Source organism: Phycodurus eques, chromosome 12 (assembly GCF_024500275.1).
Source record: "Phycodurus eques isolate BA_2022a chromosome 12, UOR_Pequ_1.1, whole genome shotgun sequence".
NCBI classification, from domain to species: Eukaryota; Metazoa; Chordata; class Actinopteri; order Syngnathiformes; family Syngnathidae; genus Phycodurus; species Phycodurus eques.
In genome coordinates, this window is record NC_084536.1 from 23,750,619 (window position 1) to 23,777,618 (window position 27,000).

At 44.6% G+C, this 27,000-nt stretch overlaps 1 protein-coding gene across 2 annotated transcripts in view; it reads right to left on the reverse strand.

The window, feature by feature from the left end:
* The window catches only part of ccdc93 (coiled-coil domain containing 93), an 89,831-nt gene that overhangs the window by 17,304 nt on the left and 45,527 nt on the right, over nucleotides 1-27,000 (reverse strand). For both annotated transcript variants that reach the window (XM_061692086.1, XM_061692087.1), the window contains exons 13-16: nucleotides 24,809-24,871; nucleotides 23,933-24,006; nucleotides 10,016-10,097; nucleotides 8,748-8,822 (exon numbers count right to left, since the gene is read on the reverse strand). In XM_061692086.1, coding sequence (XP_061548070.1) covers nucleotides 8,748-8,822; nucleotides 10,016-10,097; nucleotides 23,933-24,006; nucleotides 24,809-24,871 — 294 coding nt within the window. The remainder of the gene's footprint in view (nucleotides 1-8,747; nucleotides 8,823-10,015; nucleotides 10,098-23,932; nucleotides 24,007-24,808; nucleotides 24,872-27,000) is intronic.

Genomic DNA, 27,000 nt, shown 5'->3' on the forward strand with positions numbered 1-27,000 from the left:
CACCACTGACCCATACAACACTCAAATCCAGTCTGTCATTGTACTCGTTATATAATACTTTACTATCCTCATCTTGTTTCCAGCTAGTGCTTTGTCTTTTGTTGTCTCCCTGTAGCCTCAATCTTTCCCCTCCACCCCTCTCATTCATGCAAAGAAATTCTGTTTTACTTCGGGTAATCTTCATTCCTCTCCTTTCCAGTGCTTTCTAACTGTTCCTCCACCTGCTCCCTGCTTTCACTGCAGATCACAATGTCATCTGCGAACATCACAGTCCACGGGGATTCCAGTCTAACCTCATCTGTCAGCCTATCCATTACCACTGCAAACAGGAAGGGGCTCAGGGCTGATTCTTGATGCAGTCCCACCTCCAACATAAACTCTTCTGTCACACCGACAGCACACCTCACCAATATTCATTCATTCATCTTCCGTTCCGCTTATCCTCACTAGGGTCGCAGGCGTGCTGGAGCCTATCCCACCTATCGAAGGGTGGGGTACACCCTGAACTGGTCGCCAGCCAATTGCAGGGCACATAAAAACAAACAACCATTTGCACTCACATTCACACCTACGGGCAATTTAGAGTCTTCAATTAATGCATGTTTTTGGGAAGTGAAAGGAAACCGGAGTGCCCGGAGAAAACCCACACAAGCACACACATATGTGCAAACTCCACACAGGCGGGGCAGGGATTTGAACCCCGGTCCTCAGAACTGTGAGGCAGATTTGCTAACCAGTCGTCCACCGTCCCGCCCCTCACCAATATCCTCAAGGAAAATAATGCATCTCTGGTACTCGTTCTAGGCACGAAACCATACTGTTGCTCGCAAATGCTCACTTCTGTCCAGAGTCTACCCTCCACTACTCTTTCCCATAACTTCATTGTGTGGCTCATCAACTGTATTCCTCTTTAGTTGCCACAGATTTGCACATCACCCTCGTTCTTAAAAATACACACTTTTCCTCCATTCGTCGGGCATCTTCTCGCCCGCTAGAATTCTGTTGCTCAAGCTGGTCAAAAACTCCACAGCCACCTCCTCTTAGATGCTTCCATACCTCCATGGGTATTTCATCAGGACCAACAGCGTTTCCATTTGTCATCCTCATTAGTGCCTTTCTAACTTCACCATTTATGAATCATTGCTACTTCTTGGTCCACCACACTTACCTCTTCTACTCTTCCTTCTCTCTCATTTTCTTCACCCATCGACTCCTCAAAATATTCTTTCCATCTATCCAGCACCCTACTGGCACCAGTCAACAAATTTCATCTTTGTCGTTAATCACTCTAACCCACTGTACATCCTTCCCATCTCAATCCCTCTGTCTGGCCAACCCGTCTAGATCTTTTTCTCCTTCTTTGGTGTCCAACCTGGCACACGTCATCATATGCCTCTTGTTTGGCCTTTGACACCTCTACCTTCCCCCTACGTCGCATCTCCATTTATTCCTTTCTCCTCTCCTCAGTCCTTTCAGTGTCCAACTTCTTAGCAAACCTCTTTCCTTGTATGATTTCCTGTACTTGTCCTATGCCACCTACTGGCAAACTCTCCAACTACATCAAAAGTTCTTGATGTTATTGCTGTATGTGCAGTATCTTTCAAAAGTATTCAGACCCCTTCAACTACTCACATTTTGTGCACTTATAATCACATACTTGAATGTATTTTGTTGATATTTTAATGTGAAACACCAACACCAAATAGCACTGAATTGTGAAATGGAATAAAAATGAGATCCAATTTTCTACATTTTACACGGACATAAATTTAAAATGGACATGGGAATACAGCTGCATATGTCTTTTCCTGTCATTTATTTCACAAAGATGCAACATAGACCAGTGATTTTCAACTGGTCGGTCGGGACCCAAACATACAGTGGGACAAAAGAGTATTTACTTAGTCACCAGTTGTGCAAGTTCTCCCACTTAAAAAGATGAGAGAGGCAACATGCTTTGGGGCTGCTTTTCTGCAAAGGGACCAGGATGACTGATCCGTGTAAAGGAAAGAATGTATAGGGCAATGTATCATGAGATTTTGAGTGAAAACCTCCTTTCATCAGCAAGGGCATTGAAGATGAAACATGGCTGGGTCTTTCAGCATGACAATGATCCCAAACACACCCGGGGATCAAAGGAGTGGCTTCGTAAGAAGCATTTCAAGGTCCTGGAGTGGCCTAGGCAGTCTCCAGATATCAACCCCATAGAAAATCTTTGGAGGGAGTTGAAAGTCTGTGTTGCCCAGCGACAGCCCCAAAACATCACTGCTCTAGAGGAGATCTGCATGGAGGAATGGGCCAAAATACCAGCAACAGTGTGTGAAAAACCTTGTGAGGACTTACAGAAAACACTTGATAAAGTATTGAGATGAACTTTTGTTATTGACTAAATACTTATTTTCCACCATAATTTGCTAATAAATTATTTAAAAATCAGACAATGTGATTTTATGGATTCCCCCCCCCCCTCATTTTGTCTCTCATAGGTGAGGTATACCTATGATGAAAATTACAGGCCTCTCTCTCATCTTTTTAAGTGGGAGAAATTGCACAACTGGTGGCTGGCTAAATACTTTTTGCCCCACTGTAGGTTATGGACTAATTTTGGGTGGGTCCCGGACAGCTAGTAGAAAATTAAATCTATTTCACGTTTTTCTTATAAATAAATGCTTTCTTGTTCTTAATTTCCATAAAAATAGGTTGTGACTCTGCAGCAATAGGAAATGCAGATCCCAGGGTGACAACAGTTGTGAACCACAGACTTAGATTATGTTAAAAGGCTGTAATACACTCTTCTAAAACTAGAAGAACTTGAATGAACTAAAAGAACTAAAAACTAGAGTGCTCTCCTTGACATGCCCTAACAGCATGTTTCCGCAAGGAAGTTATTGTCATGGGGCACAGTAGTGTAGTGCTACATTGTTTTACAAATTCAGAGCTTACCATGCAGTTAAAAAAAGCAGTTTCTCTTCACTTCGCTGGTCTGTGTTTGGGTGTACGGGGGAGGGCCAAGGCACTTGGACAGAATCAGACAGAGGCACACAGGAACAGTCTGACAGAATCTCAGCGCATCAAAAAAAGTTAATACATTGGCTGCATATTGACCATGCTATCGGAGATGCACTATAATTGGTAATTTGTCAGGGTCTAGTCTTGAGTGACCTTGTGGCGAATTCTCCAGCTCACCGTCTTGCCTGCCATCTGCCGGTGGATTCACAGCTTCCTGATGGGCAGGACAAAGCAGATGAGGCTGGGGGCCACCTCCTCATCCACACGCACCATCACCACCGGAGGGCCCCAAAGGATGTGTCCTCACTCCGCTGCTCTTCTCTCTCTACACGAATGACTGCACCTCAACGCACCCAGCTGTCAAACTCTTAAGTTTGCAGACGACACCACAATCGTTGGCCTCATCAAAGACTGTGATGAGTCTGCATATCAAAGGGAATTGGAGCAGCTAGAGCATCGGTCCGGCCAACACAACCTGGAGCTGAACACACTCTCGACTGGAGAGATGATCGTCGACTTCAGGAAGCCTCCTTCACCACAGCTGTCAAACTGCCCTGTGTCAACCATTAAAACCAAATTCCTTGGAATTACAGTCTCTCAGGACCTGAAGTGGGAGACCATAATCAACTCCATCCTCAAAAAAGCCCAGCAGAGGATGTACTTCCTGCGGCTTCTGAGGAAGCATGGCCTGCCACAGGAGCTGTTGAGGCAGTTCTACACAGCAATCATCGAATCAGTCCTGTGTTCATCCATCACAGACTGGTTTGGTGCTGCCACAAAAAAGGACAAACTCCGATTGCAATGGACAAGCAGGAGGTACCAACCCTTGAGGACGTGCACGCTGCCAGAACTACGACAAGAGCATGCAAAAACCTCTTGGACCCTCCAAATCCTGGTCACCACCTCTCCCAGCTTCTTCCCTCAGGTAGGCGCTATCAATGAATGCAAACTAAAACAACCAGACATTGCAACAGCTTCTTCCCTCATGCCATTAAATTGCTAGAGGCTAAGTGACTCTCCATAGTGCATTTTTATGTCTCAAAAGTATATATTTTTTTGTCAAAAACATTTTTTTTTGTCTGTTGTCATACTAGAGTGCATCCAACAAACGGAGACAAAATCCTTGTGTGTTTTTGACATACTTGGCAAATAAAGAGCAGTGTGATTCTGATTCAGAGATCAACAGGAAGAACCGGAGCCGGATTAGTCCTTAAAACCAGTCCATGGCATAAATCCTATCGGGCTTCATAGTGCAGCTCATGGATGTGGTAAAACGTCCACCAGGACAAGTGGAGAAATTGAGGGACAGAAATTGGTACAATGCACTTTTATTGTCAATTCTACAATTTGCGTAGCACATAGAGGATTGAAATAATAGTACTAAACTCAAGGACCCACGATGCTAGAAAAGACGGTATAAATCCATCCATCCATTTTCTGAGCCGCTTTTCCTCACTAGGGTCGCGGGCGTGCTGGAGCCTATCCCAGCTGTCATCGGGCAGGAGGCGGGGTACAACCTGAACTGGTTCCCAGCCAATCGCAGGGCAAATAGAAACAAATAACCATTCGCACTCACAGTCATGCCTACGGGCAATTTAGAGTCTCCAATTAATGCATGTTTTTGGGATGTGGGAGCAAACCGCAGTGTCCGGAGAAAACCCACGCAGACACGGGGAGAACTTGCAAACTCCACACAGGCGGGGCCGGGGATTGAACCCGCGCCCTCAGATAATAAATAAATATAGAATTAATAATATATAAAAAAGCTAAATAAAACTATAAAACACATAAAATATACTAACTATAAAAAGTAAAAAAGTATAGGCGGAATGGTGGACAACTGGTTAACACAACTGCCTCATAGTTCTGAGGACCGGGGTTCAAATACTGGCCTCGTCTGTGTGGAGTTTGCATGTTCTCCCCGTGCCTGCGTGGGTTTTCTCTGGGTACTCCGGTTTCCTCCCACATCCCAAAAACATGCATGGTAGGTTAATTGAAGACTCTAAATAGTCTGTAGGTATGAATATGAGTTTGAATGGTTATTTGTGCCCTGCAATTGGCTGGCAACCAGTTCAGGGTGAATCCTGCCTCCTGCCCACATTTAACTGGGATAGGCTCCAGCATAGCCACGTCCCTAGTGAGGATAAGCAGTGTAGAAAAAAATGATTTTTTATACTACTGTTTTGTATACAACTAGTCAAGGAATCAGAGGCAGTTTGAGTTAGAGTTGTTTTTAAATAAAGGTGAACTTGAAATAAGTGTAGTCGCCTCCAAAGGTATTGGAACGGCAAGGTCAATTCCTTTGCTTTTGTTGTATACTGAAGACATGTCTGTTTCAGATCAAAAGATGACTGAGACAAAAGTTCAGAAATTCAGCTTCTAAACTCAGGACAGAGCACCTTTTGTTTGAAGCCACCCACTTTTCAAGTGAGCAAAAGTATTGGAACCGACATTATTAAATTGAAGTGAATAACATTTGGTGGCATAACCCATCTTTGCAATAACTGCATCAAGCCTGCGACCCATTGACTTCACCAGACTGTTGCATTCTTCATTTGAAATGCTTTTTCAGACCTTTCATGCAGGCTCTTTCATTTGTTGTTTGTTTCTGGGTGTTTCTCTCTTCAGTCTCCTCTTCAGGAGGTAAAATTGAGGTTCTATTGGGTTAAGGTCCGATGATTGATTTGGCCAGTTTAAGACCTTCCACTTTTTCCCCTTGATGAAGTCCTTTGTTGTGTTTGCAGTGTGTTTTGGGTCCATTGTCTTGCTGCATGATTAAGCTTCTCCCTTTAGTTTGGATGCACTTTTCTGTAAATTGTCAGACAAAATGGTTGTGTTGACTTCAGAATTCATTCTGCTGCTACCATCATGAGTTATATCATCAATTAAGACTAGTGAGCCCAAGCTATGCCATGACCTCCACCATGATTCACGGATAAGCTTGTGTGTTTTGGATCAAAAGCAGATCCTTTCTTTCGCCGTAGTTTGGCCTTTCCATCACTTTGGTAGAGGTTAATCTTGGTCTCATCGGTCCAAAAAACTTTTGTGGCTCATCTCTGTACTTTGCAAATTCCAATCTGGCCTTCCGATTCTTTTTGGTGATGATTGGTTTGCATCTTGTGGTATGGCCTGTATATTTCCTCTCTCAAAGAACACTGGATTGTGATCCCTTCAACCCTGCCCTGTGGAGGTCGGCAGTGATGTCACTGACTGTTGTCTTTGGGTGTTTCTTCACACCTCTCACAATGTTTCTGTCATCAACTGCTGTTGATACCTTTGGTCGACCTGTTTGATGTCTGTTGCTCAGTACACCAGTCGTTTCTTTCTTTTTCAGGACATTCTAAATTGTTGTATTGGCTATGCCCAATGGTTGTGCAATAGCTCTGATCGATTTTCCAGCTTCTCTCGGCTTCAAAATGATTTGCTTGGCTTGCATCCCCAAACTCCTCTCCTCCATGCTTCTCCAGCTCAGCGTCTTGCCTGCCATCTGCCAGTGGATTTACAGCTTCCTGACGGGCAGGACACAGCAGGTAACCACACACCACCTCATTTACACGCACGACCAGCACCGGGGCGCCTAAAGGTTGTGTCCTCTCTCTGCTTCCTCTGCACCTCAATGCACCAGGCTGTCAAACTCCTGAAGTTTGCAGATGACACCACAGTCATCTGTCTCATCAAAGACTGTGACGAGTCTGCGTATCGACAGGTAGTGGAGCAGCTGGAGCTGTGGTGCGGCCGACACAACCTGGAGCTGAACACGCTCAAGACTGTAGAGATTATTGTGGCATCCTTTGCCACAGCTGCCCCTCAAGCTGCCTAAATGCCTTGTGTCAAGACATTCACGTTCCTGGGAATTACAGTCTCTCAGGACCTGAAGTGGGAGTTCAACATCAACTCCATCCTCAAAAAGGCCCAGCAGAGGATGTACTTCCTGCGGCATCTGAGGAAGCACAGCCTGCTACATGAGCTGTTGAGACAGCTCTACACAACGGTCATCGAATCAGTCCTGTGTTCTTCCATCACAGTCTGGTTTGGTGCTGCTACAAAAAAGGACAAACTCCGACAACGGACAATCAAAACAGCTGAAAAGATTGTCAGTACCCCCCTACCCACCCTTGAGGACTTGCACGATGCCAGAACTAAGACAAAGCGCATGCAAAATAATCTTGGACCCTCCACATCCTGGTCACCAGCTCTTCCAGCTCCTTCCCGCAGGTAGGCGCTACCGAACAATGCAATGCAAACTAAAACTAACAGACAGCTTTCCATTAACTTCTTAAACAGTTAACTTACAATTCCATTGCAACATGCTGCCATTTTTTTTGTCTTGAGTTTGTTGTCACATTTCTGTTGGGCCAATTATACATTACTCGTGCACTCACTGTAGTAGTCTCGCCACGCTCCACTATTTGCATGTCTGTTGTTGACCAACACTGGCCATTCATGTACATCTGCACCATTTGCACAATCGACTTAGTAGTATCTACAACATTTGCAGAATGACATTGTCCCAGATTATCGCACCATTAGTCACTTTAAACTGCATACATTTCTTGAAGTCTCGGCGCCCTTTGCACAATGGCCATTGCACTGGACAACTGCTCTATTAGGCATTCGAACAGCTCTCACTGCTAGAGAACATCTTTTTGCACAATTGTCACAAAGAAACCAGATTTTTTTACCAGATTATTACCAGATTACAAGCAACCTTTTATTGCTCAGTGACTGTTTTTCTCAATGTCTTTATGTCTCAAAAGTATTCTCTGTCAATTGACTGTCCGTTGTCATACTAGAGTGGCTCCAACTACCGGAGACAAATTCCTTGTGTGTTTTTTGACATACTTGGCAAATAAATATGATTCTGATTTTCTCCCATAGACAGCTCTCTGGTATTCAAGTTTGCTAAACAGCAAATGCAGTTTTCACGTGGGTTCAAGTGAAACACAAAGCCAAAACAAGAACTATCTAATGTTTAAGCAATCAATCTAAAAGTCAACATCTGAGCAACCAGAAATACTTGTCAGTCAAGTTCCAATACTTTTGCTCACTTGAAAAGTCAGTGGCTTTAAACAATAGGTGCTCTGTCCTGGAGTTGTTTAACACATCTAGATGTAAATACCATGAAATAAAAGCTGCAATTCTGAACTTTTGTCTCAGATCTTTTGATCTGAAACCCAAATGTCTTCAGTATACAAAAAAACAAAACAAAGGACTTGTCCTTCCTGCTCCAATACCTTTGGAGGGAACTGTATTGTATTCAGTAGTATACAAAATGCAACTTTTGCTCACAAGCAGAATAAAGAGAAATTTGAGGGATAAAAAGTTTTTCTTTTCATGCTCAAAATACAAAGAAAAAGGGGCCCAAAAACTAAGGTATGGACCGTACTGTGGGTTAACGGTTTCCTTTGATACCTTCTATGTCTATAACATGTGTACAAAAAAAATAAAAACTAATAGGCTAGTGTTAACAGAGAGCTTCATATTTGAGTATGACAGTATTCATGTTACCCTCTAAGCCCCAAGAACTCCACACAACGGGTTATAGGCATTCTACCCCAGCAGTTCCGAGACTGTGGAAAGCCTTCTCAGACCTCGAGGATCCGAAAGACTGTAAATGCTTATAAACGTTATGTTATTTTCTCCTTTAATTGCTCATTGGTTCTGATAATTTTGTAATTGCAGCCAATTTTATTTGTCTATTTATTTTGTAGGTTTCTTTCTTCTTGTACACTACATACCTTGTCCTCCCCTGTACCCAGTCCAGATGCAGGTCCTAACTCGTCAATACTCTTTTGCAGACGGATCATCTCATCCTGGACATAGCATCACAAAACCAATATACCAATGTATTGCAATAACAAAGTTACACAAGACTGTGTCAAGTACCATGCCATGAAAAATTATTGCCTCTCAAATTCTATATTTTTTAGTTTCGCCGCTTTAATGTTTAAGATCATCAAGCAAATGTAAATATCAGACAAAGATAACCCAAGTAAACCGAAAATGCAGTTTTTAAACTTTGATTTGATCTATTAAGGAAAAAAACATATTCAAAGCTACCAGGCCCAGTGTGAAAAAGTAATGACCCCACTCATGAGTTAACTGTGGGTAATCACACTTTTGGTTCATTTTCACAGACCACACCAAAGGCTGATTATCCCCAGACCTGTTCAATTAAGACATTGCATAAATAGAGTATGTTTGGCAAAATTAAGCTGGCAAAAGCACCTCAAAAATAAAATACAATAAAAGGCCATGATCCAAAGAAATTCAGGAACGCATGAGAAATAAAGTAATTGACATCTGGAGGGAGTTGCAAAGCTGTAGGACTCCAGAGAACCATGGTTAGAGCCATTATCCATAAATGGAGAAAATATGGAACATTGGTTAACCTATGGACTGATGAGATTAATGTTTAACTTTTTGGAAGGTGTGTGTCTCGTTACAGCTGGCGTAAATGCAACAGGATTTCAGAAAAGAAACCATCATACTAACCGTCAGCTATGGTGGTGGTTGTGCGATAGTCTTGGGCTGCTTTATTATTTCAGGACCTGGATGATTTGCTATGATTGATGGAACCATGAATTCTGCTCTTTTCCAGAACATCCCGAAGGAAAATGCTTTGTTATCAGTTACTGACCTCAAACTGAAGGGCGCTTGGTTTCTCCAGCAGGACACCGATCCAAAACACACAAGCAATTCAACTTCTGAATGGCTTAAAAAAAATAAATCAAGGTTTTGGAGAGGCCTAGTCAAAGTTCGGACTTGAATCCGATTGAAATGTTGTGGCATGACCTGCAAAAGGCAATTAATGCTAGAAAACCCTCAATTTTATGTTTACTTGGGTCATTTTTGTCAATTTACATTTGTTTGATGATCTTAAAAATTAAAGTGGGGAAACTAGGTATGCAAAAAATAATCATAATTTGAGAAGGGGACCAATACTGTTTCTACTGCACTGAATATGGGAGGATAGCTGAATAATGTGTTTTGGTAATCTACTTACTCGACAATGTGTACGGAACTCCTGTTCTTGAATTTTCAAGTTTTCATTCATTGTTACCATAGACCTCAGCTTCTCCAGCACACTGTTAAGCAGAACTGTTATTACTGAAAAAAATCTTGCTTACATTCCTTTAAAAAATTAACAACAAAATGCAAATTAATCATGCTGAATAAATTGAAGTTTAATTAAACCTGGAATCCACTTTTTTCATTTCCCCCAAGCCACTACGAGAAGAGATAACACAATGCCGATTAAGCCTGTCAGCTCCTTTCTTTATCATCTCGCTGTATTTTTTATTTTTGGTGAATTTTAGCGAATGCCCAATTGATTTCCCATGCTGGCCTGATTAGTGGGGCACCGTAAATGACATAGTGGAGCGCGGTTGTAAAAAGCTGACGAAACGTTATTTTGAGTTTTGTGGCAGAAAATAATAATTACTGTGTAAATGAAAATAACAACTAAACTCAAAGTCTTTCCGAGGCCTTAGTTGCCCAACAAGATTGCCTGACGGAAAATATACAAACGGTAGCAATAATAGGGAATGACGCACTCTGTGAGCATTTTACTGCCTGGTATATTCCTGTCTGATAACCTCATCACAAATGCAGACAGAGTTCGATGTAAAAAAGGAACAATAACTGCCACGAATTAAGTCTACACTTCTTACAAGGCTCATATAAAGCTTTACAAAAAATACATATATATATATATCCTCCAAGGAACTATAGCCGCCCAACAAGGTGCCTGATGTAAAGCATACGAAGCACAAACAGTAGCAATAACTGGGAATGACTTAATTTATCTGCAATTTACTGCATGGGATATTTTTATCTTCATCACAAACGCAGACAGGCTCCGATATAAAAACAAAATAACTGCCACAAAGTCCACGCTTCAGATCCATATACCCGAGGACATAAAGCGGCTGTAATAAGTATTTCACGTCACCATTTTCCTCAGTATATTTCCAAAGGTGCTATTTACAAGAAATGTTCACCAGATGTTGGGAACAATCCATGTAATCCATACATACCAAGAAAGTAGAACAAATAAGATGAGAAATGAAGTTGCGTGTCATAATGTGAAATGACACAGGGAAAAAGTATTGAATATACGAAGAAAGGGAGTTGCAAAAAGGCATAGAAAGCCAAGACAACACCTATATCTATCAATAATCAAAGAGCAATCCAGATGAATATTAGATGGTTCAGTCCTAATTGATGGCCTCCAAAAAGATCTCATTGCCAAGGTGTGAGTCAATGATGGGTAAGAGCAAAGACCTGTCTCAAGACCATCGCTTTGGTGCTGACTTTGATGTCTTTCATCTAAGACAAAGCATTTAACAACAAAGACGAGATGTCTAAAAATTTTGCCCGAGTTTTAACATGTATAACTTCAATATGGCACCATGATGGAATTTCTAAATGTTTAGACATAGGAACCGCTAATTCACCATTTCACATTATTACACACAACTTAATTTCTGATCTTATTTGTTCTACTTTCTTTGTATGTATGGATTACTTGGGTTGTTCCCAACATCTGGTGAGATTTTCACATCAATAGCACCTTTGGAAATATATGTAGTGAGAAAAATGGTGACGTGTTAAATACTTATTTAAGCCGCCCAGCGAGGTGCCTCAAGTGAAATACAAATTCAGCACCGAGCAATGCTGCCACAAAACTTAGTAATGATAGGGAAATTACAAGAATTACCTTTTGCAAAGAATCCATCTTTTTTTCCCTACCGGCTGTTCTTCAAACCATAATAAAAATGTGGCACAACATGCATTGTCTAGGCCATATTAAAGAGAGGGACAACTAACTTTGTTATAATGCTGAACTCCATTGAAGGGGTGGGGGGACAGAACAAGCGGATTCTCGCTTTAACCTGAAAAATACATACTGTATAATAAAACAGAAAGACAATTACACATGGAAAGAAATTGTTGTTATCCCTCTTGTAATGAAAGAAAAACCCACAATCACTGAAATAACTTAAATACGTAATAATTTACTGATAACTAACCACTGAAGAGCAGACTACTTTTGGATTTTGATGTAACGGAATCATTTTCAAAAGCATATCAATGGAACCAGGTCCTTCTTCACCACGACGGACCGATAAAGAGTCCGTAGCACTGCAGAAGCTGCACTGATCAGCCTGTCGATCTCCCCAAGATACTTGAACTCCTCCACTTGGGCCAGGACCTCATCCCCAACCTGGAGACCCTTGTCCGACTAAGTACCATGGTCTTAGATGTAGAGATGCTGATTCTTATCCCAGGAAAGCAGAGATGTAATACTGAGGCCTCCAAACCAGAAACCCTTAACACTTCAGCCATGCCTAGACATTCTGTCCATAACTATTATGAACACAATCGGTGATAAAGGACAATCTTGGCAAAGTCCAACCCTAACTGGAAACAAATCTAATTTACTGTCGGCAATCTGTGGATGTACTGTAAATTACATCAATCACATAATCTGTGTTCTTCGGCTAATAAAACAGTCATTGTTAGCTTTAAGATAATGTTAACGTTTACAGCTTTAAGCAAGTAGCGTCACTATGGGTAATATTAGCAGCTCACTAGCCAAATAGCTGACTGAGATGGCTGTCTCTGTTTCTCAGATATTGAATCAGGGATCAATGTGCTTCCTTTTTAAAAGCTAGTGTAGCACTGTCGTTCTGCCATGAAAGGCACGTTCTGTCTCGCAGGTTTTGCGTAGCATTCCTCTTAAGTATGTTTGGTGATATGCTCAAACGTTTGGGCTCGGTTGCTGACGCATCTTTTCTGGTTATATCATGGCCAATCCAGATTACCGCTACAGCGCATGTGCATCATCACAAAAGGCAGACAAGAGCGGCATCAGTGGCTGGCTACTGAGGCAGAGAAAAACAAAGCTTCACAAAATAAAGGACAGTATTTACTTTAGGTTTATCTTCTGATGGTTTTAAACAGATCTTAGCCCACATTTCGGTAGAAACCCTACTTGAGCTGTGACGTAAGCACGAGAGGCAGGTCTGATTTCCCCATCCAAGTAAATGTACTTGGTTAGCTCACAAGTAAGCCTGCGGTGTAATTGACATTCAAAGTTTGGATGTCTGTTTTAGACAGTAATGGATGAAACATGAATTTGTGTCTGCTTGTTTTGTTGAAATTAAGTTTTTGTTTCAACAGTGACATATCACCGCCGACTTTGATGGGCATGGGTGACTGTCAACACGTTGGACACCTGCCAGCACGGCGCAGTGTTCAAACTATTTTATCAGGCTTGAGCGCTTGAAAAAAGCTTTTGGATGAAGACGTTACACAAGCGTTCAATTTTGTGACAAATTAAATGCTTTTTGTTTGGTCATGGGATTCGGCTGACCGTGACTGATGTTCACGGCTTGCAGACTTTGATATACAAGGCTGGACTTTGATATGCATGGATGTTATCGTAGTGATTTTTTCGTAGCATTTTAATCAATACAGCGTGATATATTAGCATTTTTTCCCAGCATATTAGATAAGCGACTGAACATAATTTTTGGGTGCTATAGCTGTTGTGTTGACGTCAGAGTGCAAAACAACGGGATACAATTGTTTGGGGTGACATGAGGCTTGCACGGATGTGTAGCACCCACCACTGTGTTTTCCCTCATTCTATTCGATAACACATTAATAAATTTGTGATTTTCAAGATATTTAAATTAGCGATTGAACATAATTTTGGGGCAAGCTGTCGTTTTGTTTTTATTTTAAATGTTTTAGAAAAGTTGTCCCCCTCGCTGAGCCTGATTGTGGTGGAGGGGTTTGACGCTTCATGATCATTAAAACACGGACCTAAGTTTCCATTCCCTTGCTTTGGTCACGGGTCAACGAGGACTGTGGTTGGGCATTGAGAATCGAGAAAAGAGACCAACGTTCCGATTCTCCTGGAATCATTCAAATTAAAAGTATTTGGTGTCTCTTTGTAAAATGAATGACCAGTCACTTCAGTGCAACACTTGGAACAAGATTATATTATGCAAAGGAGGCTTTCACGATGTGTAGCATCTGACACGCTCCGAGCCTCAGCCTACACTTCGTGGAGCGTCAGTGAAGTAAACTCTCAGTCAATTGGGTGAGTGAAACAATAAAATACGTCCATGCCAACATTGAGGCAGCTAACAAGGTAAAAGGTTGCTTGCATTTTTGCACTGACGGTTTTTAGCGTTTATTTTAGTCTTCAAACCAACGTCAGAGCTGAGACAGAAAAAAAGGCTTAAAGGCTTCTTTATAATAGCGCGGGCGGCGACCGCGCTGACGTCACTGCGGCTATCCCGTGCGCAGTTTGCCTTTATACTCTAGCACAACCTCCGCTCGCTGTTTTGAAAATGTGGCGTTTCCTCTGCATTTTTTGGTCATTTCCCGTAGCCGTTTTTCCTTTCCTTTCCGTAACAAGGAACAAAGCAACAACTATGGTGACCATGGAACAGTGTCTGCTAGAACAAATTGACCTAGATGACCAGATGATACGTTTAATTATGCTGCAAAATTGACCAAGAAGGCATCGGTGGTATGTGGAACTAAGGTTAACGCTGAGTACGTCATCACAGGATGTGACCAAAACTAACCAATCATAAGAGATGATCTCCGCGGCATTCTATGTGCAGCAACAATTTTTGCTGTGTGCGCGTTAAGTGAGGCATCGGGGCCGCGCGGCCCAATGCGTCGTTGTTGTCGGCCGTGCGAGCGTGGGAGTATAAATCGGCCTTAACACTGAGCTAAAACTTTACCGTAGCGACTTTACCTCACAATGAATTGGCAGAAAATTCACAAATATTGTCTCACTGTGGCACACACACTAACCTTGTGCCTCATTGGTGAAAATCGGGAAAGGAATCAGCGTTTGATAGCATTTGGTTCCACCCATAACATTTATTTATTTTTTTAAATTACCGGTGCTGTGTGAAGTTACTTTTCATGTCAAAATGCTGAGTTCCGGTGTGTACCCTTCAAAATAAAAGGCAACAAGCTTAAAACAGGAAGTCAAGTTAAAACTTGCAAATATTAACCATTTGACGTGATGAAACAGTCCCAAATAACTATTTTAACAAATGGTATTTTGACTGTTAATTAATGAATATCAAGTCAATTGGGTGAGTTCCACACACATTCCCTTTTAGTTCATAGGTTTGATATTGATACTTGTTATAAAGAACCCGAAATCAAATGTTCATTGTAGTCTATGCTGCCGGCTGCTAAGAAAATGGACACTTGGACACCCTTTATCTAAACCATGCAAACGTTTTTGACCCAGCCCCCTAAAAGAATCGAAATCGAGGATCGTTTGGAACCGGAATCGAAATAAGGAATCAGAATTGCTCAAATTCAAACGATGCCCAACCCTAACGGGGACCTCCTCTGGAGTCAGGCACAGAGGTGGGGCTCAATGGCAAGCACCTGGTGGCCAGACCGACACCCACATGTAACGTGGATCCCCCTTCCCATGGGCTCACCAGCTGTGGGAGAGGCCCAGGGGGCAAGGTGCAAAATGAGGTGGGCTGACCCTGGAAGGGCGTGATCAGGAGAAGGCGTTCGACCATGTACCTTGGGGAGTTCTGGAAAGAGTCCTCCGGGAGTGTGGACCAGACCCCCTAATAAAGGTCCCTGTATGACCTGTGTCATAGTTTGGTCTGCATTGCCAACAGGAAGTCGGGTTTGTTTCCAGTGGGGCTTAGATTCCGCCAAGGCTGCCCTTTGTCACTGATTTTGTTCGTTACGTTAATGGACAGAACTTAGAGTTGCACCCAATGCGTTGAGGGATTCCGGTTTGGTGCCCTCCGTATTAAGTCTGGTTTTCGCTCGTGATGTTATGGGTTATGCTGAGTCTTCGACGCAGGTGTCGAGTCACACAGGGGAACGTGTCCGCGAGGCGCCTGTCAAGGCTTGCTTCATTTGGGGGAGGGGCCGGAAATGAAACGTCCAAAGCTTTGCTGCCCGGCTGTACTACGTGACCGCTTCAGGAAGTGATTCAGAATTTGCCGCGATGTGTGACACTTTGACACAGAAGCTCCGTCAAGTAGCTCCATGAAAATGTGGGTTTATGCCATTCTCCAAAGGTGACAAACACGTTACACAAGCTGCCATCCTGGTACATCTTAATTTATAATACTGTGAAAAGCTTAATTTAGTTAAGTAGTTCAATTAGAAAAGTGAAACTCATATCATAGATATGCACCACACCCAGGCCAGCCGAAGGATGTAGTCTCTACAGTGTGTCCTGGGTCGTCCGCGGGGTTTCGTCCCGGTGGTACGTGCCCGGAACACCTCACTAGGGAGGAGTCCGGGAGGCATACGAATCAGATGCCGCAGCCACCTCATGTGGCTCCTCTCGATGTGGAGGAGCAGCGGCTCTACTCTGACATCCTCCCAGAAGACCGAGCTTCTCACCCTATCTCTAAGGGAGAGCCCGGACACACTGCGGAGGAAACTCATTTCGGCCGCTTGTATCCGGGATCTTGTTCTTTCGGTCACGACCCACACCTCGTGACCATAGGTGAGGGTAGGAACGTAGATCGACCGGAAAATCGAGAGCTTCGCCTTTCGGCTTAGCTCCTTCTTTACCACAACACATCGATACAAAGTCCGCATCACTGCAGACGCTGCAGCAATCCGCCTGTCGATCTTCCGTTCCATTCTTCCCTCACTCTCCAAGATACTTGAATTCCTCCACTTGGGGCAGGATCTCATCCCCGACCTGGAGAGGGCATGCCACCCTTTTCCGACGGAGGACCATGGTCTCAGATTTGGAGGTGCTGATTCTCATCCCAGCCGCTTCAAACTCTGCTGCGAACTGCTCCAGTGAGTGTTGGAGGTCACGTCTTGATGTAGCCAACAGAACCACATCACCTGCAAAAAGCAGAGATGCAGTACTGAGGCCACCAAACCGGACCCCCTCTATGCCTCGGCTGCGCCTTGAAATTCTGTCCATAAAAGTTATGAACAGAATCGGTGACAAAGGGCAGCCTAGGCCGAATCCAACCCTCACCGGAAACAAGTCCGACTTAATGCCGGATATGCAGACCAAACTCTGACTCTGGTCGTACAGGGAACGAACAGCCCGTATAGGGGGTTCGGTACCCCATACTCCCGAAGCACCCCCCACAGGACTCCCCGAGGGACACGGTCGAACGCCTTCTCCAAGTCCACAAAACACATGTAGACTGGTTCGGCGAACACCCATGTACCCTCGAGGACCCTGCCAAGGGTGTAGACCTGGTCCACTGTTCCACAGCCAGGACGAAAACCACACTGCTCCTCCTGGAGCTGAGATTCAACTTCTTGACGGACCCTCCTCTCCAGCACCCCCGAATAGACCTTACCAGGGAGGCTGAGGATTGTGATCCCCCTGTAGTTGGAACACACCCTCCGGTCCCTTCTTAAAAAGGGGGACCACCCCAGTCTACCAATCCAGAGGCACTGTTCCCGATGTCCATGTGATGTTGCAGAAGCGTGTTAACCAGGACAGACCTACAACATCCAGAGCCTTGAGAATCTCATCCACCCCTGGGGCCTTGCCACCGAGGAGATTTTTTAACCGCCTCGGTGATCTCAACCCCAGAAATAGAAGAGCCCGCCTCAGGGAACCCAGACTCTGCTCCTTCAAGGGAAGGCGTGTCGGTGGAATTGAGGAGGTCTTCGAAGTATTCTCCCCACCGGCTCACAATGCCCCGCTTGGCCAGCCATCAGCTGCCTCAGGAGTCCCACAGGCCCGATAGGACTCCTTCTTCAGCTTGACGGCATCCCTCACCGTTGGTGTCCACCAACGGGTTCGGGGATTGCCGCCACGACAGGCACCAACTACCTTACAGCCACAGCTCCGGTCGGCCGCCTCAGCAATGGAGGCGCGGAACATGGTCCACTCTGACTCGATGTCCCCCGCCTCTGCCGGAATATGAGCAAAGTTCTGTCGGAGGTGGGAGTTGAAACTCCGCCAGACGTTCCCAGCAGGCCTTCACAATACGTTTGGGCCTGCCACAACGGACTGGCATCTTCCCCCACCATCGGAGCCAATTCACCACCAGGTGGTGATCAGTTGACAGCTCCGCCCCTCTCTTCACCCGAGTGTCCAAGACATGCGGCCGCAAGTCCGATGACACGACCACAAAGTCGATCATCGAACTGCGACCTCGGGTGTCCTGGTGCCAACTGCACGTGTGGACACCCTTATGCGTGGACATGGTGTTCGTTATGGACAATCCGTGACGAGCACAGAAGTCCAATAACAGAACACCGCTCGGGTTCTGATCGGGGGGGCCGTTCGTCCCAATCACGCCAGGTCTCATTGTCATTGGCCATGTGAGCATTGAAGTCCCCCAGCAGAACGATGGAGTCCCCAGCGGGAGCGCTCTCCAGCACCCCCTCCAAGGACTCCAAAAAGGGTGGGTACTCTGAACTGCTGTTTGGTCCAGAGGCACAAACAACAGTCAGAACCTGTCCCCCCCACCCGAAGGCGGATGGGGGGGACAGGAGGCTATCCTCTCGTCCACCGTGGTGAACCCCAACGTACAGGGGCCGAGCCGGGGAGCAATAAGTATACCCACACCTGTTCGGCACCTCTCACCGTGGGCAACTCCAGAGTGAAAGAGAGTCCAACCCCTCTCGAGAGGACTGGTACCAGAGCCCAAGCTGTGCGTGGAGGCGAGTCCGACTATATCTCGTCGGAACATCTCGACCTCACACACCAGCTCGGGCTCCTTCCCTGCCAGAGAGGTGACATTCCACATCCCTAGAGACAGCTTCTGTAGCTGGGGATCGGATCGCCAAGGTCCCCGCCTTAGGCCACCGCTCAGCTCGCACTGCACCCGGCCCCCTATGGCCCCTCCCACAGGTGGTGAGCCCATGGGAAGGGGGACTCACCTTACCCTTTCGGGCTGTGCCCGGCCGGGCCCCATGGGTGCAGGCCCAGCCACCAGGAGCTCGCTTTCAAGCCCCACCTCCAGGCCTGGCTCCAGAGGGGGGCCCCGGTGACCCACCTCCGGGCAAGGGAAACCTGAGTCCATTTTTTGTCGTCATCATCGGGGGTCTTTGAGCCGTGCTTTGTCGGGTCCCTGACCTAGGACCTGTTTGCCATGGGTGTCCCTGCCAGGGGCATAAAGCCCCAAACAACTTAGCTCCTAGGATCATTGGGACACACAAACCCCTCCACCACAATAAGGTGACGGCTCAAGGAGGGGCCACACACTGAAATATTCCATAATTTTTTTTTTTATACATAAATTTGAGGATTATAGCTTACAGCAAATGACAACAAATTTGCCATCTCTAGGAATTAGAACATAAACTATTATGAAACAATGGAATTTATTTTTATGTCGAATTTAGGCAGGAATTTGGCCTCTGAAAAGTATTTCGCCAAATTTGTAATTAATCTATATGTATGAGTACTGAAATCAATTGTTTTCTACCATATTCAATTTTTTTAGCTGTACCTGTATATGATGACTACCATTTTGGAAACAGTTACGCACACAGAATACGTTCGAGCAATATTTTATTATTTCATGTTGCCACAATATTTGGTCAAACATTTTTCTGTCATTTTCAAGAGCCACAACAAACGGTATATTGCAATGCATCACACGTTATGTGGCCTAAGATACAGTTGTCAGTGATTACAATCACCTGCTGGCCAGGTGATTATACACCTGGCCAGCAGGTGGTCTCGTGTGCACATGACGCATCAAGAAATGGACAATGACTTGAACCAATGGCCGAAGTGTTACGATGTTTCGAGAAGCATCATCTCACCATCACTACTTTTCGCAGATGATGTGGTTCTGTTGGCTTAATGAAGCCATGATCTTCAGCTCTCACTGGATCATTTCGCAGCCGAGTGTGAAACGGTTGGGATGAGAATAAGCATCTCCAAATCTGAGACCATGGTACTTAGTCGGAAAAGGGTCGACTGCCCTCTCCAGGTTGGGAATGAGATCCTGTCCCAAGTGGAGGAGTACAAGTGGTGACATTATGTAACATTGATTGCATTGAACTGGTGGCACAAAATATACCTAAATTGTGCATAGTGTATTAAATGATACATATAATGGGTGGTACAAAATATGTTTAAACAGATAAATATTCAGAAAACTATTACTATTATTATATTATATTACAAATGTAGCCCAGATGGTGCCAGAAATGAGTAACTACAAATGCCCACCAGAGGGAGCCAGAATTAAGGTCAACCAGCCATGTAAACCCACAAATTGTCCACAAGATGAAGCAAAAGTAGAGGTTATCCATCCATCAATCCATTTTCTTCCGCTTAACTGAAAACCATCTATGCTTCTACCCACACCTACAGTCATGAGCTGTGTCTTGACCAAACAAACAAAAGAGTGGACACAAGCAGCTGAAATGAGCTTCCTCTGCAGGGTGTCCGGGCTCTCCCTTACAGACAGCGTGAGAAGCTTGGCCCTCCGGATGGGGCTCAGAGTAGAGCCGCCACTCCTCTGCATTGAGAGAATGCAAATGAGGTTGCTCGGGGATCTGGTTAGGATGCCTCCAGAACGCCTCTCTTGTGAGGTGTTTCGGGCAGGTCCCAGTGGGAGGAGGGCCTGGGGACAAGCCAGGACACGCTGGAAAGACTGTATCTCCCGGTTGACCTGGGAACGCCTAGGAATCCCTCCTGAAGAATTGGATGAAGTGGCTGGAAGGTATACTTGTTGCCCCCCGGCTCGGCGCCTGTACACTGGGGTTCACCCCGGTGGACGAGAGGGTAGCCTCCCTCCGCCTTGGGGTGGGGGGACAGGTTCTGACTGTTGTTTGTGCCTATGCACCAAATGATGGTGGGGGAAGATGCCGGAAGCAGTGCACCATCAAAACTGTGTATAGTGGGGATGGGGCGCTGCTGACCTTGACTCGGGACATTGTGAGCCGGTGGGGAGATTACTTTGAAGACCTCCTCAATTCTCCGACACGCCTTCCCATGAGGAAGCAGAGTCTGGGGTATCTGAGGCGGGCTCTCCTATCTCTGGGGTTGAGGTCACCGAGGGGGTTAAAAAGCTCCTCGGTGGCAAAGCGGATGAGATTCGCCCGGAGTTCCTAAAGGTTCTGGATGTCGTGGGGCTGTCCTGGTTGACACGCCTCTCCAACATCACGTGGCCATCGGGGACAGTGCCTCTGGATTGGCAGACTGGGGTGGTGGTCCCCCTTTTTAAGTAGGGGGACCGGAGGGTGTGTTCCAACTACAGGGGGATCACACTCCTCAGCCTCCCTGGTAAGGTCTATTCAGGGTGCTGGAGAGGAGCGTCCGTCGGGAAGTCGACTCTCAGATTCAGGAGGAGCAGTGTGGTTTTCGTCCTGGCCATGGAACAGTGGACCAGGTCTGCACCCTCGGCAGGATCCTCGAGGGTGCATGGGGGTTCGCCCAACCAGTCTACATGTGTTTTGTGGACTTGGAGAAGGCGTTCGACCGTGTTCCTCGGAGGGGGGGGGGTTGTGGGGGGTGCTTCGGGAGTATGGGGTACCAAACCCCCTGATACTGGCTCATCACTCCCTGTATGACCGGAGTCAGAGTTTGGTCCGCATATCCGGCAGTAAGTCGGACTCGTTTCCAGTGAGGGTTGGACTCCGCCAAGGCTGCCCTTTGTCAACGATTCTGTACATAACTTTTATGGACAGAATTTCAAGGCGCAGCCGAGGCGGCGAGTGGGTCTGGTTTGGTCGCCTCAGTATTGCATCTCTGCTTTTTGCAGATGATGTGGTTATGTTGGCTTCATCAAGCCGTGATCTCCAACTCTCACTGGAGCAGTTCGTAGCAGAGTGTGAAGCGGCTTGGATGAGAATCAGCACCTCCAAATCTGAGACCATGGTCCTCAGTCGGAAAAGGTTGGCATGCCCTCTCCGGGTCGGGGATGAGATCCTGCCCCAAGTGGAGGAGTTCAAGTATCTTGGGGTATTGTTTACGAGTGAGGGAAGAACGGAACGGGAGATCGACAGGTGGATCGGTGCAGCGTCAGCAGTGATGCAGACTTTGTATCGATCCGTTGTGATACAGAAGAAGCTAAGCCGAAAGGGGACGCTCTCGATTTACCGGTCGATCTACGTTCCTACCCTCACCTATGGTCACGAACTGTGGGTCGTGACCGAAAGAACAATATCCCGGATACAAGCGGTCGAAATGAGTTTCCTCCGCAGGGTGTCCGGGCTCTCCCTTAGAGATAGGGTGAGAAGCTCGGTCATCCGGGAGGATCTCAGAGTAGAGCGGCTGCTCCTCCACATCGAGAGGAGCCAGATGAGGTGGCTGGGGCATCTGATTCGGACGCCTCCCGGATGCCTCCCTGATGAGGTGTTCTGGGCACGTCCCACCGGGGGGAGACCCCGGGGACGACCCAGGACATGCTGGAGAGACTACATCCTTCGGCTGGCTTGGGAACGCCTCGGGATCCCCCCGGAAGAGCTGGATGAAGTGGCTGGGGAGAGGGAAGTCTGAGCGTCCCTGCTAAAGCTACTGCCCCCGCGTCCTGACCTTGGATAAGCGGTAGAAAATGGATGGATGAATGGATACTGCCACCTTATACTGTAGTACACCAGCTACGCAGTGAATTTGGTCTCCACTTCTGCCACCGATATCATACCAAGACATGGGGACTTGTTGATTATGATGCTGAAAAAGGGTCCTTCCAAAAGCAACTACTGATTTAACAATTACAGTCCAGAACTATGGAATAAATGTCAATGCTCACAGCATGAGAAAAGTCCTTTAATTGTTTATTTCTTAAGATAATTCTTTTGGATGACAAAATAAAACCACGGCTGATTTTCATTTGTAAATTATGCCATATAAATATATATATTTTAAAAGTTACTGTTGTCAGTTTTAAGTTATTTTATTGATCATTTTTGGGTTTTCTTTCATTAACATAGGGCTACCAACAGTTTTGTCCACGTGTATTTAAAGGGATTACAAACAATTGTACATATTATATTGTTGCTGTCCTATGAAAAAGGCCATTTAGTGATAATCTTATTTCATACAGTGCCCTCCAAACGTATTGGAACGGCAAGCCCCAGAAACAAACAAGAACTGAAAGAAGCTGCAGTAAAGGCCTGGAAAAGCATTTCAAATGAAGAACGCAACAGTCTGGTAAAGTCAATGGGTCGCAGGATTGATGCAGTTATTGCACAGATGGGTTATGCCACTAAGTATGAAATGTTACTCACTTTAAATTAATTGAATAATGTCTGTTTCAATACTTTCGCTCACTTGAAAAGTTGGTGGCTTCAAACAAAAGGTGCTCTGTCCTGAGTTGTTTAACACATCTAGACATAAATACCATGAAATGAAAGCTGGAATTCTGAACTTTTGTCTCATATTCATCTTTTGATTTGAAACCCAAAACGTCTTCAGTATACAACAAAAACAAAGGAATTCACCATGTCGCTCCAATACCTTTGGAGGGGACTGTATTAGTAGTTGCAATACGTACACCGACTTCTGACCACCCCTACAAATATCATTCGTAATAATAGTAATAATGTTATGTTTTCTTAGCAATTTCTGTTTTAAAAAACACTGGATCATTTGCAAAAGATTATCATCTTGCATGGCTGTAATTCTTTTGCACCTCGATTGATAAATATGGTGTTCTTATAGGGCCAATTACAGGGGATTTTGGAAAAAGCTCTTTATTGTTGCATGTTTTCCAAGTTGCACTTGAACTCATATGAGTTCATAAGAGCTCAGTGATAAGATCCTTATTCAACAGCTGACTGATTAAAATGATCAGCGAAATCAGTAGTGACAACGTGGAATGTTGACACGCATTGCTCATCTCACTGTAATAATATGCAGTTTTGCAGAAATACAACAAGGCGTTGTACTGGAGATTGAATAGTAGAATTGAGCTCATCATCATCATCATCATCATTCATCAGTTACCTGCTGTCAGCTTGCCCTTCCATGCCGTCCAAAATCATCAGCTCCTTCATCAGTCTATCCGACTGCTCTGTGACCTAGAAAAAAAAATAAAAAATAAATATATATATATATATATATATATATATATATATGTATATGTATAAACTAGCAACCCTTTATTGCTCAGTGACTGTTTTTTCTCAATGTCTTCATGTCTCCAAAGTGTTCTCTGTCAATTGAATGTCTGTTGTCGTACTAGAGCGGCTCCAACTACCGGAGACAAGTTCCTTGTGTGTTTTTTGGACATACTTGGCAAATAAAGATGATTCTGAGCCAAAAGAAAAGGCTCTCTATTTACCGGTCGATGTACGTTCCTACCCACACCTATTTTTCACGAGCTGGGTGTCAAGAACGAAAGAACAAGATTGCGGATACAAGCGGCCGAAATGAGTTTCCTCTGCAGGGTGTCTGGGCTCTCCCTTAGAGATAGGGTGAGAAGCTCGGTCATCCAGGAGAGGCTCAGAGGCGAGCTGCTGCTCCTCCGCATTGAGGAGACAGATGAGGTGATTCCGGAATCTGGTTAGGATGCCCACCCGGATGCCTCCCTGGTAAGGTGTTCCAGGCCTGTCCCAACGGGAGGAGGCTGCGTTGAAGATCCAGGATGCGCTGGAGAGACTATGTCTCCCGGCTGCCCTGGGAACACTTTGGGCTTCCCTGCTTAAACTGCTGCCCCTGCGACCCGACCTCGGATAAGCGGAAGAAAATGGATGGATGGATGGATGGAAGAATAAAAAACAGTACATTTACGCTACTTCACGGATTTCACCTATACAGAGGATGGTCCGGAACCTAACCCTCGCAATAAATGAGTGATTACTGAATTGTGTAATGTCTTACCTCAATCAGCTTTATCTTGGCCTTGCCGCAACCTTTCTTAACTTCTGTGTGCTTGGCTTGTAGCTAATAAGACAGAGACCATATCTATTAGTCAACACAATCAGGCATATCATTTCCCTTAAAGGTCCTCTTCAATCACTATGTTTCTCTTTGATATTGATAATACCGGTCAACAAACAAGTTACTTTCCAAGATTTTTTTCGCTGAATTAGGACTATTTTGATGTGCTGAATCCAAATATCACATTGATTTTGCTCAGCTAAAATTTAGGTCAACGGCCGCATTTTTTTTTTTTTTTTTTTTTACGCTTTTGTTCACATGTACAGGTATTTCACTTTATATCACGAGTTCTCAACCTGGGTCTGGCAGCCCTGGGGAGGGGGTGTGAGTCCTTCCCTGTCAGACGGGTTACCCGTAACATTCATTTTACAGGTACTTACATTTATCACATTCTACGATTCAATTTACAGTTAGAAAAGTTTGCAACATTTGATTATAAAGAGTGTATTTCTCTCTTAAAAACCTATCTCAAATGAGAAATAATAACAAAAATCAAACAATAATGTTACAAAAATGTAACTGATTTCGTCAGAAAATCCGATTTTGAAAAAAAAAATAAAAAAAATAAAAAAATCGGCTGACACGTGTAGCAACCCCAGACATACAAAAACTTTCAAAACCATGCATATACTAAACCCAACAGGAAGTGAACTGTAACCAGTACAGTTTGACTTTTTCGCACGTTTGCAGCTGCCATACTAACAGTTCATCAAAGAGCCATTTGTGGTATATCACACCTTGACGTACAAGACTTGGCAAGCATGTGTAGCACACAGATACCTACAAAAATGTAATTACAACCCATATCTTAAACCCAACGGAAGGTGACCGACGACCTTTTAAATGTACACTTTTGGAAAATTTACTGGTCCACACAAACTTCCGATAGGTTTCATCTGAATGACTTACAACTTGGTCAATACCATGTCAACACTTGGAACATTAAAAAGTCGTCAAAAACGTGTTTTTCCCACCATATTATATGACGGCGGCGGGTCATCAACCTTAGCTTTTCTCATGTCACCACAAAACAGAACATGCTTAAAGTTAATCAGAGATCTATTGTGCTACGTTACACCTCGGCCTACGAGAATTCGGACACGTGTAGCACCCCGACACGAACAATAAAGTATTTACAAACCATATTCCATATCAAACAGGAAGCAACCTATTACCTTTTTAATGTCCAATTGTGGACGTTTTTTTCCCCATATTTGCATGTCATACTTTCGCACTTGTTCCACAGCAGTGATTTCAACCGATGAGCGGCCCGCATATACGAAACCTAACTTTTGACATGGCTTTGCACTTCTCCGACAGCAGTGGTGTTCAACCTCCTTCCTGAGGGCCATTTATGTCCTGTCCTCCATTTTTGTGCAGCCCGCATATCCGAAACATACCTTTTGACAGGGCTTTACTTTTACTTTTTACTTTCAAATTTTTCCTTTTTCTGCCGTCATATTTTTATGCACTCCTCTTACAGATTTCATCCAATCGAATTCAAACTTTGGGTGTCTCATCTAAATATGTTCAAGATAAAAGTTATCGAAAGCTTTGCATTTCATATAACGCTGTTGCTGTGGCGACATGCTGTTCCCCCGTGCTGTTCTCCAATAAAACAACGCTGTTTTGAGGATCTAGACATGCACTAAAACTCATGAGACGTTGCACACACATCAAGCCCGGCTTTTTACAAACTCCTCCTAACAGATTTGATCCGATCGACTTCAAACTTTGGGTGTCTCGTCTCAACATATTGAAGATGAAAAGTTACTAAAAGCTTTTCATATCGTATCTGATCCTGTGGCAACATCCTGTGTGTAGCGCTGTTGTGTTGTGACGCACATATTTGTAAACTGGAATGAAAATGTCTTAGGAGACTACAATCTGAAAAGTGCGGTGCGTATTTCTATTCAATTGATCCACAATGTGCCAGTACCCCAACGCGCCAGTGCCCCAACGTGCCAGTACCTCAATGTGCTAGTACACCAACATGGGCAGGGGTGCTAGGGCCCTTCATAACTGCTCCCAGCTCTAGTTTTGAATATTCTTGAAATCACGATTAATCAACACGATCATTCATTTATTTTACAACTTTGTAGTTATTTAATTATCAAAAGAACCAGAAAATA